This window comes from Fringilla coelebs (assembly GCF_963513975.1).
Source record: "Fringilla coelebs genome assembly, chromosome: 5".
In the NCBI taxonomy this organism is placed as follows: domain Eukaryota; kingdom Metazoa; phylum Chordata; class Aves; order Passeriformes; family Fringillidae; genus Fringilla; species Fringilla coelebs.
The window spans coordinates 29374655-29393906 of record NC_140033.1 but is presented as its reverse complement, the minus strand read 5'-3'; the positions used below and the strand labels follow the sequence as shown (position 1 = coordinate 29393906).

The following is a 19252-nucleotide window of genomic DNA, read 5'->3' as shown; positions in this document are numbered from 1 at the left end:
CAAAAATAATATCATGTTAACACTGTTTCTAATCTATGGGGAAAATGCAATTTTAGAAGAAGAGTATTATATAAATTATGTTAAGGACAGAAGGCAACAAACCAGTCCAGTCAGCAGTCAATTGACAGCAGTCAAATTCTGAATTTCTTGATGGCCTCTGCTCTCCTTTGCACAGTTCCCAACTGGTCCTGCTTGGTTATACCTTGTTTCTCTATATTTTTGTGATATCTCCTTTGTTTCATAACTCTTATTGTAATTACCTTTAATGCATTGTTAATATGCAAGGTAATCTGAGTTATTCTGGTGGGGCAAGTCCCTGAAAGCAAACTTCTCTTGCCCTACCTTCCAGGTTTTATTGGAGTTTCCCCCGTCTCACATGCATGTGTATGATCATTAACTTCAAAATGTTATCATAAATAGCTTTTATTTCAATGAGAGTTATTTTTATATCAGTATTTTCCGTGGAAGATAATTCAATTACTTTTCTTGCTTTCAGATGGGCGCCTTCAAGGCACATGATGGTGAATATATTTTACAACCTCTGATGAAAGCGGATGGAGGCGAACATGAAGATGAACATAACAAACCACATCTTATATACAGGCATGATCAACTTAAAAGAGAGTATCAGAAATCCCATAAACCTTGTGAAGTTTCAGGTACAGTCATACTTAAAATTTTATTGTGCCTTTTTCAAATGTCAGATGTTCTAAAGAAAAAAAAAAGCAAGATTTTATTTCATAAATAATTTTTCTCCACATTGTGCCATTAGAACCTACACATTTCTTTCACATAGGCTTGTCAGCTTTTCCTTTTGTTTTGTGACAGTGGCAAATTCAAAAGTAGGACAGAACGTATATATAAAAAAAAATCCACAATGTTGCAAGAACTTTGGTGTGGGTTTGCTTTTACATTGTCCCATATGTAAACATTGAAAGAGTAGACCCACAGGAGCTGTTGCTTATATTCACAAAAGATAATGAACTAACTGCAATTTTAGCAGATAATAAAAGATAATTAACTTACTGCAATTCTAGCAGAATTTTAGCAGATAATACATGACATCTGTTTTCCTTAATAATGGAAGTATCTAATATTACTCATTAATTTATTATAATCTAATCTTACCCATTATGGTAAATGTTTGTCCTTGTGGGTATTTTAATAATTTATTTATGCTACATATTCAGAATATTTAGTATCATTTAAGGTTAAAGGAGGGGGGTCAACAGAACCTCTGCCTTGGACTTTTGGAGGGTGAACTCTGTCCTGTTCAGGGCACTGGTTCAAAGTGTCCCTTGGGAAGGAAACAGTCCTTAATAACAGAGGCGATCAGGAAGGCTGGACATGATTTAAGAAAGAAATTTTACAGGTGCAGGGGAATGCCATCCCTATATGCTGGAAGCTGAGCCAGTAGGGAAGATCAGCTCCCTTATCAGTTCCTGGGCTGGACAGGGAGCTTTCACTGGAACTCTTCCTGAGGAATATCTGTGTAGATGGTTAAAGATATAAAGATTAAAAAAAAGCTTGGGTGATTAGTGTTATTAATTTTGGAAAATTTTTATAACATATTTTATAGTTGAAAACATGCATTTAAAAATTCTGCTATCCCATAGATACTAAGGCCAGAAAATAACCATTACTTCAAGCAAATGTTCCTATTCCTATGCCTTTTTTTTAATGATAAATAATATGTACTGAACCAAATCAGAGGTCTTGTGTGTCTTTTTTTTTCCTTTCATCTAAACAAGTTCGTGTGACAAAAAGGCTTCAAGCATTAAAAACATAGTAATTTTCTCCCTTTTCATTTTTTGGAACAATTGCAGAAGATTGTGAGCTAGGGCTTACTGTCATTTTGGGGGCAGTGAAGTTGCAGAAATGTTTATGAAGAAAAGCTTTGTGTTCTTATGTTTCTGATCTTCTAAAGAATGATGTGTCTCCTTTAATGCTAGTCTTGCTTGGTTACTCAGCTCTTCCCTTGAATAATGGAATGTATAGATTTAAATCCTCTCAAGTTGAGTGTGACAGAAGTGTGAATTCTTGGGTCAGTGCTGTAGATTAGGAGATATATCCGTTGGGCACTGTTTTTTGAGAGAGAAATTGAGTTTCCAGCAAGACAGTGGAGGTTTCTTCTGCAGGGGCTGGAGTGTCCAGTCAGCTGCTGAAGTTCTAGAGGGTAGTGAGAATTCAGATACCCTTCTCCATTGAGTATTTTTTATGTGAGCTAAGATGACTCTGGTAAAGGCATTGTTTTTCTGTATCAGGCATCAAAAGCCTTTGGTGGCTGGACTATACAGTATAATTGGAAGCATTACAGTACTTAGTTTTGAGATATCTGAGTAGATTCTGTATTTCTTTTAGAGCCTGATTCTACATGATGAATATTTACAAAACTGTCAAAGAGGTCACTTAAGGCTTTTGATGTGTACTTGGTTATGAAGTTAAACTCCATATTTATTTAAATATAATGTTATGTAAATTTAAAAGTCAGCAGGGAGTTGAAAGTAGTTTGTTTTATTTGCTCTGCTGGTGCCAAAAGTTTGGGTGTAAAAATGTGTTTTGTTTAACTAACTTGTGTCCTTTGTTGTACTGAGTAAGTTGTAGTGCTTATCTCCTTCCAGCCTTCCTGTTTGGATTATACTGCATTCTACTGTGTAGTATTGCTGTCTCTTAACTAATTTGTAACAAATAATCCATTTATTTTTGAACTGTATAAAAATATATAAGACATCTCATGTTCCTTTTTTTTCCCTTTTTTTTTAATTCTTCATTGGTTTCTCTTGGAAATAAGATCATAAATATAAGTTTTTCTATTTTGGACAGCCTTTTGCCTTTTTATTATTTAGCAACTGCATTCAAGAGTATTTTTTCAAAAATATTTTTTTTATTTTACAGAGAAAGAGTTGAAGAAGAGCACTTTATTACATCCAACCTTCAGCAGTTTAGATGAAAAGAGCAGTGTTTTACAGAAGTCTTTCAGTTTAGAGTATGCTTTAAATAACCTCTCCATGGAGGATGGTGGCAATCTGCATTCCAGGAAGAAACGTTTTCTTTCCTATCCAAGATACGTAGAAGTGATGGTCACAGCTGACACCAAAATGGTTCGTCACCATGGGCAGAATTTGCAGCACTATGTATTAACATTGATGTCAATAGTAAGTAAGTTCTTAAGTATTAGGAATTTTAATTATTTCTGTTCCGTTGTTTTCTTTTCTGCAACTTTCCTGTCTTCTGGTTTGATCAAATTCTGTATAATAAAAAGAGTTTACATATAAATAAATTAAAAAATGAGTCAAAATTTAAGATTATGGATCTTTTCAGTTTAATGCAGTGTAGTGTGTGTAGGTGAAATGATGGGACACATTTCCTGATTTTCTATTGCTTTAGAAAAATTCTTAAGCTTTAAGGAGTGAAAAATACAGATTAATTACAGCAGACTGATGTTAAATGGCAGTTTGAAAAAAAAAAGCTTGGTTATAGTAGTCCTAGTTTTTCAAATTTTCAAGAAACTTCAGATTAATTTGGGTCAGACTTTGAGTTGGTATCATTTATTTGTGATTTTTGTGCAGCAAATTCTTTCTTGAACCATTGATTCAGAATATGGTACAGTAAGCTCTAAAATCAAAAATTTTACTATGACATCAGTTGAACCATCTGTTAGGAAAAGGCATGCTGACATATTCTGCACTGTAATTATTCCTAGATTTCTGTCCTTACATCTATTCAAGAAGCTTAATTTAGATGAAACTGCACCTAGCTTGGGGGCTAGCAAATTAAAGCACCTATCACATAAGTATCTACAGAGACATCTGCTTTTTAGATGGCTATTAGCTTGACCAGTTATAGATATCTGCTTTTGGATGAACAGAATAGCACTCTAGTTTTACCGTGAGTAATTAATTTGCTTCATAGAAGTGCCCCATGCCATTTAGGATGTTGTAGGACGTCTGATGTGGCCTCAGCTGCTGCTTCAGCAAGATGTGCTAGTCTCCTGAAAAACATGTGTTGCATCTGCCAGTTGTGAAATTTTGATAACCTATAGTGTGCAAAGGGGTGCTGGGTAACAGGCATTTAGACAACTGAGCCGAGTTCTGCTCACTCTGATATCCACATCTCCAGCTGATGGCAGTAGAGGTGCTGCCATCTATTACACAGATGATGTAGGCATGTAAACTTAGAACATGGAGTTTCTTTTAATTAGTTTATAAGAAAAATAATGTTTTAAGGGAGATTAGCATATGTTATTGTATGTCTTCTGAATTTTTCTACTTTTGGTGGTGTGAAGGTATGACAGTTCATGTATTACCAAAAAAAATCCATACTGAAAGTTCTTTTGTCTCTTACAGTACAGACTCAGTTTGGAATTCCTTTTGAAACAATCAATCCCTAAGATGCAAATTTTTTTATAGTTACTTTCTTTATTAAAGAGGTTTACTAAGAAACAAAGTGAAGTGGTAAAGATGTTACTTTAAAATAGAAGCTGTCTTTTAGAGAACTTTACAATAGGATGAAATGAACATTTATTTTATCTTTTTAATGAGGCCTTGTTGTGATTATAGGTAACTCCTGATGGTCTTTTTTAAGAAGAAAACATTATTCCTACATCTGTAGAGGTTGTACATTCAAGTACTATTCCTTACAATGCCATATTTGTCTTTTTACTTACACAATTGGACTTCTAGGTGAATAAGATAAGCATTGTATAATTGCTATTAAAGATAAACTATATATGAACTGTTTTTAAGATCTAGTATTTAACATACTGTATGAGTGAAAGAATACCTGTTCTTTTCTAAAAAACTTGTCATTTCTTTCTTGTGCTTTCCTGTAAAACTTGGGTTTTTCACTTATTGCTGGCTTTGGGGTAATAGCCTTCAATAGGCCACTACATCCCTAATGTGGGTTAATATCTCTGAATACCACTGCAGGTGGTAAGATCTATTGCTTGCATCTGTTGGCAGCTCTATTCCACATACATATATATATATATATATATGCAGAAGACAGTAATCTTGAAACAAAAATTTAAGATGCTATTTCTACTAATGTTGAGCTTTTATAAATGCAGATGTAAAAAGTATAAATTCAGATCTTATTTTTAAAAGATTTTCTTTAGAGTTCAGTTAATTCCATGCACTCTCCCTTCCCCCACCTCCATTTTCCCCACAGAATACATATCCCAACTTGTATCCCTTCTCCTTGAAGCATTTCAGCCATGGCTTGGAGTCACAGAACAAGTTCAAACCATGTAATCCAACCCTCTCCTGACATAGATATTTGTCAAACAAATAATGTGAATGAATATACAGCCTTCTGTCACTTCTTATCCATTACAGTTATTTTTCTGTAAACTATTAAAAAAAAGGTGAAGGATAGGAAAACAAATGAGTGCCATTTTTTGCTATGTAATCTGCATTAGAATTTATCAGTATGCTAGTGGGTCATGTCTTGACCCACAGCCTCTTAATGTTTGAAATGCAACCATTTTTAGTCTTATTTGATAGCCTATAAATGAAAGAAATTATACTTTCAAATTTTATCCTTTCTTCCATTATACAGGTAGCTTTGATTGTTTAATTTTACTGGTACTTGTGTCTGGTCAAGCAACTTCTGTTATAGGAAATTGTCAGGTTGCTGGCATTTTAATTGAAGCAAGCATTATACTTTACTCTTGTAATAATTCTAAAACTTTTAAGGTTATTTGGTTCTGGCTTGGATTTTAAAGAAACCTAAAAACTTTAAGGATATAAATTGCATTAAATTTAATGAAAGTTAGACATCTAGCCAGAAGAACCTTTGAAATCCTCGTCCATTTTTCTTTTATTTTCTTTGGGGCTTTTTTTAGCATCAACAAAGCCACCAAAATAAACTTACTGCTGTTTTATGAGTGGAAAATAACTGAAATATACTGCCAAATATTTTAAGGGTTTTAAGTGTCTTGTCACTCATCCAATTCAACCTGAAAAGGCTTAGCTCTCAGCATGCAAGTAATCTCATTTCTTTAAAACTGCATAAATGTTGGCAATATGAGTATTCACATTACTTACATTATATCTTGGAAATACTCATTCTGATTGAAATACGTACTTCAAGATAGAAGGAGTACCTTTGCCATAGGATTTTATGAAAAACTTTATTTCAACATAAAGAGTGGCATTATTTATTGTGAAACAATAAATAAAACAATAAGAATACTGTAATTGCTTAACTTACAGTTTCTTCTTCTTCCTTCAAGTATTGTATCAGCAGAGCAGGCAGTAGGCACTGCCTTAATAGATTTAGTAACTGGAGGACTTAATCTTAGACTATGTTCTGAAAGTTCAGAGCCCCAAACATGAAGGCTTGATCTTAGCAACTGAAATAATTCATTAAAACACTGGAACCATCTGAAATTTTGTTCCATGAAACATTTTGAGATACTGTCCACATTTTCTGAATCAATAACCTGATTATTGACAACCTTTTAAGTACTGTACTGCTTATATAGATTTTTTGTTAGTGCTCATATATCTCATGACTTCAGACAATTTTTGGGTCTTATGAAGTGTATGATAAAATCAGTATGACACTAGAAAAGGTGAAGGAGAAATCTCCCAGATCCTGGATATCTTAGATGCTTCCAGCACTACAGTGATACACAGAAGATTCTGGAGCGTGCAAATGACCTACTAGCTATGAAGTGATGCTGTGTTTCTTTTAGGGAATATGAATGTTTGTATTTTCTTGGTACCATGCTTGTGGTATGGAAAGAAAAAGACATCTTGTGATACAATGTTTAGGGGGGTAAAAAGGAAGGAAAAAAGAGCTAAACAAGATATATCCAATTGGATTTGGAAATATCATTTACTTACCTTCCAGCCTCTAGGTGTACTTGCTTGTTTATCAGCACCTTTTCTAAATAGGGCATTTTGCCTCTATTCAGTCACACTTTCATGGACAGTTGCAACAGGCTTGTCAAGAGAAACTAAACTTTGTGACCAAGTTGCTTCCAGTAAACTGGCAGCCACAGCTGTCTGACTTAATCTTTCACATTTCCAAGAAAATAAAAGCCGTGATCCTTCCACTAAAGTGTAACTGGTTTAATTTGTATTTTTTCCCCATTCTTTGTTGTTGTATTCTGGTGTGGAGGCTGGTTTTAAGAGTTTGAAAAATCTTTTGAGACTAATTTCACTTTACCTTGGCTATTACCTTCTACTTCTCTGAAGCCTGTCTTTAGATCACTGTAAACCAAGTGGATCTGGAAATTGTAAAGAAATGGTGTATGCTATTAAATTCCTATCCCATTTCATCATCCTTTTTCATGAATGCTTCCAATAAGAGATGACTGAGAGGGGTATCCTTAGAATACAGGAGCAGGGAGTACTGACCTCTTAATTTTTTTTCTTTTTTTCACTAAAAATAAGAATCTTATATTCCAGATCTTTTATAGTTTCCTGCATCATTATATCATTTTAAGTCTCAGTGGATTATTTCAGTCTGCCTAGTTCCTTAGATAAATCTTCAAGTTTGATTTGTGGTTCTCAGTTTTCAGGATTATTCTTTTGACATGTGTTCAACCATGCTGAGAATGTATACTGAATTTTGCTGGTAAGAGCATCTTGTTATCAGCCTACAGTCTTGCTCGTGAACTTTTGAAAGCAGTGGTAATAACTAAATGTTTGGAGGTCATGCTCATGAGGCAAAGGATCCATAGTTTGACTCAAACCTAGGATTAATGAGAGCAGTGTTATTTTACATTTAGCATGAACTTACTTTCTCTCATAATGGAAACAGGTATGTTTCAGATTTTGGCAGGAACTGCAGACCTCTGGCATCTACCTGACATTATTTCAGTCCTTAGCTATTCTGCAGAGAGATAACCAGTTCATAATTCAGATGGTGCATAGATGATAGAGTGTTGAAAGTCCTGCAAGAGATTCTCTTCAGGCATGTGATAAGATATTTTTCTCTCATATACTTACTCAGTCTAATGCATCTCCTCTGAGGTATGAGCAACTAGTTTTGTGTTTTGAAGATACACTCTTGCTCAAATATTTTAAATGGACATTGGGTCAACAGACAGGAAGGAGGACTCTTGTCTCTGTGTTTTGTGTTGGTTTCTTTGCCTCCTCTATGTTTCCAGATTTTGTCAGCAGGATAACCTTGGCAGAAAGCAGTTGTACAGCAGTAAAAGATTTTTTTCAGGGAGCTATTAATGTACATGAGGGAACATCCATCAGCTACAGTATAAGTACTACTACAACCATGAACAAGAATGCTAAGTTTTAGTGGCAAGAAGGCTCCAGCCTTAACTCCTTGCCTGGATCATTCTAATCACCTGGGAACAGAAATTATCTCTACTATAGCAGAGGAGGCATTTGGAAAACTTAAGGCTAATTTTGCACTGAAGGTTTAAAGTCACAGTTTAGGCATTCAGGCATTATTTGGTGTTAGCTGAACCTAGTTAACTCTCCCATTCAGTTCTCAATCCCTTTGTGTATTCTACCTGATATATATAGCCTTAGAGTACTGGACAAGTCATGTATTGATTTTTGTTGATTTTGTCACTACCTCAGATGAAAGAGATAGTTTACAAGGTGAGTTTTATACTCTAATCTTCTTTTTTTCTCTTTAGGTTGCAGCAATCTATAAAGATTCAACTATTGGAAATCTTATAAATATAGTTATTGTCAAATTAATTGTAATCCACAATGAACAGGTAAGAAAAAGAAATATTTAAAAGATTTCATTCTTATATAAGAAACAAAATGCATGAACTTATATTGTAATTACAAAGTTGTTTTTTTTTTTAGTTTAAATATAAAATATTTTTTTTAACTGCATAATTTTATTTTAAAATAGGAAACAATATGTCAAATGCAAGGTTAACTCCAAGGCCTGTATTTAATGCCTCTATTTTCCTGTCTGTATTAGTAAGTCCATTTGACCTATACTGACATGAATCAGATAGTGTATGAAAGCTTATGGCAGAACTACCTGAAGTGTGGTTATGCTCATGGAAACCTGGCAGGAAAATGGCAGTTTTTATAGAGGGTTTCAATGGAAGGCTTTCAGCCCTAGCAGCTGTAATATTTTAAGATTGTAAGAAGCACTTGCTTTTCAAATACATGGATTTCATATTTATTTATCATAAATGTCTTGTCATTCTATTTTTCTAATATTTAACACATGGTAAATGCTCACATTGTTTAGAAAAATGGGTACTTATAACTGGTGACTTGTAGCTGAATTCAGATCTGACCCTTCACACAAATCTGCTGAGGGAATTCTTGTGTGGAATCCTGCTGACTTTCTTTCTGTGCGCAAGTCATTACTTTGTAGATTGGCAGCAAAAATGACAATGCAGTAAGTGCAAGTGCATGAATATTAAAGCCCTTATTTGATGTTTTTGTCCATTTCTTGCTTAGGAAGGACCAGCTATCACTTTTAATGCAGCTACCACTCTGCGTAATTTTTGCTTATGGCAGCAAGCACAAAACACTTTGGATGATACTCATCCTTCTCATCATGATACTGCTGTTCTCATCACTAGGTACAGTATCTAAAATAGCCACAATCACCCAGCTAGGTGAGACAAATGCTTCAGTTTTGCTTTTATAGCATAATCTTTTAACCATTCCACTTTGTTCATAGATAAGTGAATAACACTATCTTGCCCTTCCAAAACACTGATTATCAATATGTGAGCAATTACTCTGACATTGCTATATTGATAGATAAGCATTTGATGATCCTTTCATTAAAGATGATAGAAATTAATTAGACCTGAAAGTGTTGCAAGGAAATTGAATCTCTAGCTTTGGTACATACATGTGATAGGGGAGGAGTGTTGTAAGAGTCAGCTGAAGGATGCAGTGACAGACAGCTCCTCATAGCCCTGATGTAATCAGAACTATGAAAAGCTTAAAATGGAAAGCATGTAAATATTAGTATGTTTTCTGCCTGTCCACCAGTCACCTCAGTGAGCATTCTGATGTTCATTCATTGAAATAGTCTCTTTTTCACTCTTCTTTTTCACTAATTTTTCCCTCAGTAAAGTTTCAAGTATACTGCAATTTGCATGTTTTTCAGCTTAATTTCATACTCGATCTACCTTCTGCATTCTAGAGAAAGAATGTAATACATTTTTATTCTTTACATGCTAGATAAAAAGCAGTACTGTGGGCTTAGTCTGGTGAATTTAAATTACTTCTTTTACTAGAATACAAATGGTTTGAATGGCCTGTTACATTAAAAATTGAAAATCAGATTTGCAATTGCTGTAATTAGTATAGCAACAGTGAAATACTTTTCAAATATTCTTTTATATACTGTAATGATTTGAAATAAATATTTTCTTTCCAGGGAAGATATCTGCAGAGCTAGAGAGAAGTGTGATACTCTTGGTGAGTTACTCTCTTTTTCATCAGTATGATTTTATAGATAGGAGATTGTCAGCGTGACTATGATGTTATAAATAAGTCAGAAAATAGATACAAAATTTTAGACACACTGACAAAAATGATGGTTTCCCATTTCTCGTTGCTATTCTCTCCTGGCATTTACTTTGATGCCAGGTGGTTGTTCTTTTGGTGGAAATTTGCTGCGTACTTGAGGCACAACTTTTGGCTTGAGTGCCATAGGATTCACTGTAATGCATGGCAATACGTGAAAATTCGTTCTTTTAAGCTTTTATATAAGGATTCAATTTTGCAGGTTTAGCAGAGCTAGGTACAATGTGCGACCCACTCCGCAGCTGTTCTGTAAGTGAAGAAAATGGATTGAGTGCTGCTTTTACTATAGCACATGAGCTTGGACATGTGTAAGTACCTATTTCTTGGCAGGTAATTTTTTTTTTGTTTTAAATTTCCTTTTAAATGTGAGCAATTTTCAGCAGTGGGCTTTGCATTTCTAAGAGGGTGGAGTTTTAGAAGGGTCATTATTTTTGCCCCTTGCAGTGAGCCTGGTTAAGAAATTGTGAGTTTTATAACTTGGTTGGTATCCTGAATTTTAGGAAAAGAGATGAATTCTGTCCAAAGAGATGAATTCTGTCCTTTTGTCATATGAACTGGTTGGGACACTGGGACATACCCTAAGTAGTGCAACATAGTCCTTTTAACTCTGAGTGTATTCTAGCCCTGCTAGGAATTTACCTTTAAGAAAAGACAATTGTTACTATAACACAGAAATATTCTTCCTTGTGTTTGATCCTTTCAGAGTACAGTAGAGTAACAGAAAGAGAAATACTTTACACTGAAAAATAAGAGGAGATGACAGCATTTTATTTTATGAAGCATACCTCATCAGTGATGGCAGAAAGGTGCTATACTCTAGCTCCATGAACATGCTGCAGTGTAGGTAACGACGACGTAACAGAGCTCAGTAGCTAGCTTGTTCATTTTCTTGTGCCTGCAAGTCCACTTAGGCACATGCTGTTTGTCTTGGTATTTAAACTGAGATAGTAACATAAGGTAATGTGTTAGTTGCATTGAGCATTATATTGATGTGCTCTGCAGTTTTTGTTTCTGAATAGTAAGAGTTATGATGTGAGTGTTGGGGTTGCATGTTGTGAGCAGACCAGCCATGGCCTGTATATTCAGTTGAGGAGATGGGTTGTTCCTTTAAAGTGGCACACTCCTAAAACACTGGAACTTTTCTGGTAAGCTAAAAAAATATGTTATTTGTAAAATTCTTCCTGTATCCACCACTGTACAACTAGGAGCCTTTGGATAAGGGGATAATGATTTAAGGCATTTTAAAGATACCTATTGCCAAAAGGTCAGATAGATGTATTGAGTCCCATTAAATTTTAAGGCATTTTCAAACTCAAAACTCAAGCATTTGCTGCTCCAGCAAAGAGAGTTTCAGTTAATTACTGTTGAATTTGTTTTGGAGTTTATCTGTTTTGCTTTTTAGGTTTAATGTGCCTCATGATGATAGTTTTAAATGTAAAGAAGCTGGAATTAAACACCAATATCATGTAATGGCTCCAACTTTAAATTATCATACAAGTCCATGGACCTGGTCAAAATGCAGTCAAAAATACATCACTGAATTTCTTGAGTAAGTATCAATATAATGCTATGGTTTGGAGTGGGATTTTTTTGGGTTTTTTTTTCCTTACCAATTACATTTATATCTGAGAAGTATTGCTTAAATATTGGTTTTGGATTGTTCTTTGGTTTAGCTGCTGATTTGCAGGGCCTCAGTCTTCCATAAAAATAGATATATTTAACTTTATCAGTGAATTATGACTTCATTAAAGTTGCATTGAAGATGTAAAGCTTAGAAGTTATTTTTATGTAGTGGTATTTTTTATTGAAAATACCTTTAGGATTATTTTAGTAGGTTAGAATAGTTACCCTTTATTTTCTAAAGCTTTTATGTTAAAAATAAGTGATGGGTATAATTTAGGTAGTACCATATTTTTTCCTTTTTTAAAAAATGAGAAAAAAAGCCTCCTAATTTTGTTTGGTGGATCCAAATTCAAAATACAAAAAAAGGAAAATCAAGTGACCTGCTATGTTTCGTTACTGACTAATTCAGTTGAAGTCATTATACAGGCAAGTAGGCATGCAAACCCATAACTCCACTGAGACAGGCATGTGTAAGTGTTGTGTGAATAGTGAGAAGGTTCCCGAACGAGCTGAGTGATTTATTCACATCTTGTTCCTGTTTTACAACAGTACTGGGTATGGTGAATGCCTCCTAGACAAACCTAGTGAAGGAACATACCATCTCTCCTCTCAGCTGCCTGGGTCAATGTATGATGTCAACAAGCAGTGTGAGCTTACATTTGGTATTGGGTCACAAGTATGCCCTTACCTGGTGAGTGAAAACCAGACAAAGTTGTGCTAATTAAGACTAAAAAATTACTGAAAATTACTGGTTTTGGAATTATTTTATCCTGAAATAAGTAAAATTTCAGGTTATATTGTTTTGAAGTGGAAGAGTTCAGTAAACAGTACTGCAATTTTGCACATGTGAGGAATCTATAGCAATAGAAAGTAGGTTGCATTCATTTTGATTTCCATATCTGTGAGTGTGAGAATTCCTTTAAAATATCTAAAGCTGCAAATACTAAAGTGTCCTGCAACAACTTAAAGGGATTTATTTCAGCACTTCCTGCAAATGTTTTCAACATATCTTACATGAGCAGGTCTTGCTTTTCTGCTTCTTTAATACTTTTTAGAAACTTATGACTTAAAAATAAACTATCTCAAACATTTTTTCTTAATGTTTGTTCCAAATTGTAGATTCCCTCTACTTTGTCAGAGTCAAAAAATATTTTCATGCCTGACAGAGTGTATATTTTTGTATACAAAACTGAGATGTGGAAAGAAAACTTAACTGGATTAGTACTGAAACTTAAGCTGTATTTTGTAAACTTAATGTGACCATTGCAATATGAACACAAATACAACATATTCACTGCTGACAAGATTTCATGTAGAGTTAGATTTTGGACCAACTTGTAAAACTCCTCTACGAGTATTGTATGTCTTGTTGGAGCTGTTTAAAGAAGAGCATTTAAGCTCAGATTCAGACTGAATTAAGTGGAGCTTTTTGGTGAGTCAAAATGTTGTTTAAAAGGAGTCAGGCTTTATGGGAATATTAAAGGAGAAGAAAAGGGCGCTTCAAACACCTGAAGATGGTGTTACTGAAGACTGCTTTGTAAATTTTTTAATCCATAAGGGTTATTTGTCTATTAAGAGTGTTTTGGCAATTTAAAAATTAGGCTTTCTCCTTGATTTTCTAGACAGTACATTTAATTCCTGTTAAATTCACTTAGAGTCTTTTTCTGGGGGATTATATGGAAACTGTGGTGTGTAGTATTAACCATAACCTTTTACATATTTTTAAATAGTATTTTCTACTGAAGTAGAAAATGAAGTTATCTTTTGATCTGATGGGCTCAATTTCTGATATTTCACATTCCTGCTTGGCCTTAAGCAAATTCTATTTTGGTTCTGTGAGGCTTTGTCTGTGAAAAATGGTAGTACAATAGCAAACACTAAGCCTGCACAGTGTGAGAAAATAAAGATAATCACGACTGATGTCTGAAATGGTATTGCAGGTGCAACAAAAGTAATCTGGTTTTCTTTTTAGAAACAGTGCAAACGCTTATGGTGCACAAGCACAGAAGGTGTTCACAAGGGTTGTCGTACTCAGCACATGCCTTTGGCTGATGGAACAGCATGTGGTGTAGGCATGGTAAGCCTTGTTTTGTTTCTCAGTACTTGCAATTTTGCGTGTAGGTAAGGAAGATCCGTGCTTGCTGTGTGGCAATACTGTGCCTATAGACCACTGATGGTGTGAAAATTGTCTACCTGATTTTACATGCAGTTTCTCTTAGCTTTGTAATCTTGTGACATAAAAACCCACAGTTTGTCTGCTCAGAGTAATTATGAAAGTTTACAGATGCCACGCTGGTTAAAAATAGGTGAAAGAAGTCAGGGGAAAGTTGACATCTTTCCTTCTGTTTGAAATGTTCAGCTCATGCATAAGTTGTTTTTTTCCTGATTGGTAGTGTCCAAAGTAGAATTATCTGACATATGACATCCTTAAAGTGTGTTTCCCCCAGTTCATCTTGTAGAGGCTGTTTATTGAACCAGCACAAATTAAGTATGAGTCACATAGGTACAGGTTATGATTTTTTTGAAAGAGTGAGTCTTTGGATTAGAATCTGGTCTCAGATCTTTGTATCTGCATTGCATCTGTTTCAGAGAAAATATGAAAGCATGTGTCAATAGCTCTTCACCAGCTCCAGGAAGTGCCTTAAGCACACATAACTCGCGCTCATTTTCTGTCTTTCCTATTGTAACATCATTCAGGATTCTTGGGTCTGTTCAGTGCTAGAAACAGGAGCTCTCTTCTCATTTATACCCCAAGGTGTAACACTACCTGGCTGCTTGAAGTAAAGATTGAATGCTTTGGCAGATTAAAAGAAAAGAAGTGGAAACTGTGTTTCCTATATTCTGCTCATTGGTTTATTTGGTAAGGAGTTTTTGGGTGATAAGGGTGCCACTCGCTGCTTCTTCATTTGCAAGTCTTTGAATGCTGATCCTGATCTGTAAAATTGGACAATATAGCCTTTCCTGTGCTGTCCATAAGGGTCAAGAATATCTAATTAGTAGATATAGTCAGGGTATTTACCGAACCTCGATAGAAACAGAAGCAATGCTGGAGGTTAGTTGTATCCAGTTTCCAGTGAAGATTTGAGGCTTTTAGTTTTGGATTTGTATGTAGTTTGGGAAGTGAACAAAAATAAGGTGCTTAAGTTAAGTTCTTTACTGGTCTAGTATTTGTCTTCTTCATGTCTCACTTCACCACCAGCAAACAGAAGTGTTTTCCTACTTGTCAGGGTATTGTGAGAATAAATATTTTAGAGATTTTACATGGTCAGGTATGACAGTGATTATCTTAAGTGTGAGTGGTTTATTATGTTGAGCTGCTTTTATATAATAGTGTGCTTTGGGAGCTTCAGGGGGCAATGTGGAAGCAATGTTAATTTTTTTTAAAATAATTGTATATGTTCGAAAAATATTACAAACTCTAATTTAATTTCTTTGTATAACAGGCAGGTACATGTCACTCAGTTATTTCTAAATTTTCCCCAATAACTTTTAATCTTAAAAGGTTCTATGTTTGGTAAGATAATATTAGTGACGAATTTGAAAATAGTCTGATGGATAACAAATGTAGTGGGTAAACTGTCCCAAATGGCTTCTTTCTGTTTTGCAAGACTAGAAAAAGTTACTTGAAGGCTGTACTGGAAGCTTTGCTTGATTGTAGCCTATGCATGCTGTTGGTGTTAAAATGTTTAACCCATTTTTCAGCCAGTCACTCATCAGAAAGGAAGTTCATCTTTTATGTAAACTTCATTTGTAATCTTCAGTTAAATTGACTCTAATTTGCTAGCATTGAGGATTTCTTTTATATAAGAATACAAAAACCTTTTTTTATGTAATTAGCGCAGTGGAACCATTTTTTTTCTAGGAAGTAAAGAGCTAATTACAGTCATTACCTCTGAAAGATGTAAGAAAGAACAGCAATTAATTAATCTGACAAATTGTCATGTATTCTGACTAAGGAACAGCTCTTCTCAAACTCAGGCTGCAAGTTGCTGCTGATGTTAATGGGCATAAGACGTGGTGACTATTAATTGTAATTAATATTTTCCAGCAAGCTAAATTGATTTACTTTCGTCATTTACAACATTATTGCTGTGATGGATACAGAAAAGATCCATTTAAGGCATTTTTTATTTTAGTATCAACTTTTTAAGCTCAAATTTCAAATGTCATGTGTTGTATTAATGGATCTTGCTCTATGGACTGCTCTAACAGCTGGATTTAGTGAAGCATATCTGAGTCATAAAAGCCCATCTCCAAATAAAAAAAATTGTTGAAAACACCTATCTTCCAGGAGTCTTTATTACTATGAAAATAACAGCTATAATACCCAATAAAAGGTGAGGGGTTTATTACTGTTTTTTTGAGGCACTCCAAAAGGTTGCCCTCTGATCCTTCCTGGATTCCTGAGTGTTCTACATAATGGCAGTTTGCTACTTAAATATTGAAAAAAACTCTCGCTGAAGTTTGGAAAAATCTGTTTAACAGCAAGAAGGAATTCACATGATACAAGTAACAGTTGGATTGGAAAGCACATGCCTTTTTGTGTTTTAGAGACATGTTAATCAATTCTATTCACTGCAAATATGTAATGTATATTGAGCTAGCATCTAAAAATATTGAGACTAGCAATTGAATAAATTAAGATTTCATCCTAGTCCTTTTGGTTTAAAAGATAGGGATACAGGTACAAATGAGAATGGTGCAATTAATTTATTGATTACTATTAAGAATTGTTGCATAGCTTGACATAGCATTCATGACTACTTCTTCAATGTAATACATGAAGATATTGAATCTGAAAGAATAAATAATTTTATGTGTATATATATGTAAAGTAAGCATAAAAAAATCAGATGGATTTTATCAGAGCTGGGGATAGGGGAATATGTTCACCATCTGGAAAGCAGCAGCAGATTTTTTGAACTGTAAGAACAGACTAAAGTATGCGCCCAAATCATAAATTTTTTCTGTAAACTGGGATTTCTGTGAAATATTTTTGTATGAGCTATAATTTCAGAAAATTAGAAGTTTCAAGGGAGAAATAAAGTATACAGACTTTTTGCAAGAGAAAATTTAAAACATTGAAAAAATTCAAAAAGTGTGGGGTTTTGTAGATGATGTCATTTGAGGAGTAAGTGTAGACTTGTCTGAGATAAAGACCACAGAGATAAAGACCTGAGATGCTGTGGTGACACCTTCAGTTCAATGTCTTTCCAAGCTCCATTTCTTCTGCCTTGTATGCTGGTTTTATTAACTGCTCTGGTTTAGCTCCTTTTGTGTACCTTAGGGTCCCACTTCTCATCTTGGTGGGCTGTGTGGGAAGTGCTTGATTTCAGAAGTCTAGTCCTGTTTTGTATGCATCTACCACTCTCTTTGATTCAATCAAAGTTGAGCATAGCCTGTCAAGTAATGCTTTAATAATTTCTTTCAAGGTTGCTTTCCTGGAAATTTAGAAAAAGTTCAGTTAGAGATAAATTGGAAGCTCTCAAAATCAATTTATCAGGTCATAGGTTAATCCATAGGAAAGACTCCAAGTGCTTATTTTAAGATGATTATTGATAAAAACAAATTTGGGTACCCATAGGTTTATTGATTACAATAACAACAAGTTTGAAGCATTTCTAGGTTTTTTGACAGAAAACCAACTGTTGATCTTGACTAGAGCAGCCTCGCCACTCGCTGCAATCGGTATGTTTGGAATTATGTGTCATACCCACTTTACATGACACATATGCTATATTTGCATAAAAAATGTAGAAAAAATTGTTAGCAATTATATTTAAGTTTATGAAAGCTCTGTGTATCATAGTATTCTCAGTGAAGCAATGGTTCAAGTGAACATAGAGGAACATCTGGAACATGTCTGGTGCTGGAGTTTTCTACTGTGACTTCATCATGTTGCTTCTGTAGGAATGCGGGTGAATAATAGCTGAGACAAGTTTGTTGAATAAGCGATTAAAATCCCAGATGTAAGCATATGCTTTGTATTTTTATGGATCAAAATTGTACTCTTGTGGCTATACAATTTCGTTTAAAGACTCTTTTCTTGAAATCTCCCTTCAAGTGATTGTAAATGTTTTTCTGGATGGACAAAGAACTTAAATGCTAGATCACTGTCTATGTTAGAATGCAGTATTCATTTTGTGAAGGAGGATTTAGACTCTTCAGCCTATAGTGGAAAAAATTATTTCCTAAGATGCTAAGGACAGTTCTCGAAAAGGCAAGTTCTTAATGTTCCTCATTAGGGATGGACTATGTAGAAAGCCTTGGATTGCTAGGGATTTGACATTAGGTACTAGAAGGCTTGGATGTAAAGGTATCTGAAGGCCATCTTGAAAAAAAATAATACAAGCTAACAGTAAGTACTCCAGTGAGAATTCAAATGCAGTGAAATAATGGTGGCTTTCTGGTTTTAGGTTAAAGCATTCATTTTAGCCTTAAATGATGATCTGGCCAATTGACTGGATCATTTGCATAGTTCTATGCCAAGATCTAGCTTTTGTTCTGCATTTGCTTTGGGTTTGAGAATCAACTGGAATGACCATATTCTTATGGGAAGGCATTCAGAGCTTAAAAAATATCTCCTATATGCAAGAGTTGGTGCGACAAGGAATTATTCAGGCAGGCAATTTTATCACAAAGTTTGATTAGGAACTTAGGCAGAAGCCTGAAAAGAGAACCAGTAATTGTAAAAAATAGGAGATTTAATACTTGTTTTATTATTTAATCTTTTGTGTATCAGAGGTTATTTAATTTTTTTATGAGCCAGAGACTTTGTTTATCAAAATCCTTCTAAAGTTTAAGGTGATTTGAGGCTGTTTTTTCTTGCAGAGAGGCAAAACCTAGGCTTCAGAAATAACAAGCAATTGAGTTGATATAACCTGCTCTAGTGACTGTATTTCCTGTAGGGAAAGATGGGATGAGCCATTCCTTGTCAATACAGCTAGCAGAATTCCTCCTGACAACAAACCTAATTAATGGACAGTCTAATCCTGAGTCTGCAAACAGGCATCTAAAATAAAGAACTCTCTCTATTATGTATGAAGACTGACTCTATATGTTCAGTCCTGGCCAGTGTCTTGTCTCCAGATGAGGGCAGTCTTTGATGCCTCAGAAGGTGTTTGAAGTCAAAGACC

The 19252-nt window shown here is 34.7% G+C and overlaps 1 protein-coding gene across 1 annotated transcript in view; it reads left to right on the top strand.

Moving 5' to 3' along the window:
• ADAMTS20 (ADAM metallopeptidase with thrombospondin type 1 motif 20) overlaps positions 1-19252 on the top strand; it is a gene marked incomplete at both ends in the record, with an annotated part of 79138 nt that overhangs the window by 11547 nt on the left and 48339 nt on the right. The window contains 9 exons of the mRNA XM_084206548.1: positions 497-659; positions 2896-3155; positions 8615-8698; positions 9408-9532; positions 10345-10385; positions 10696-10801; positions 11896-12042; positions 12666-12807; positions 14089-14193. Of these exons, the coding sequence (XP_084062674.1) occupies positions 497-659; positions 2896-3155; positions 8615-8698; positions 9408-9532; positions 10345-10385; positions 10696-10801; positions 11896-12042; positions 12666-12807; positions 14089-14193 (1173 nt within the window). The remainder of the gene's footprint in view (positions 1-496; positions 660-2895; positions 3156-8614; positions 8699-9407; positions 9533-10344; positions 10386-10695; positions 10802-11895; positions 12043-12665; positions 12808-14088; positions 14194-19252) is intronic.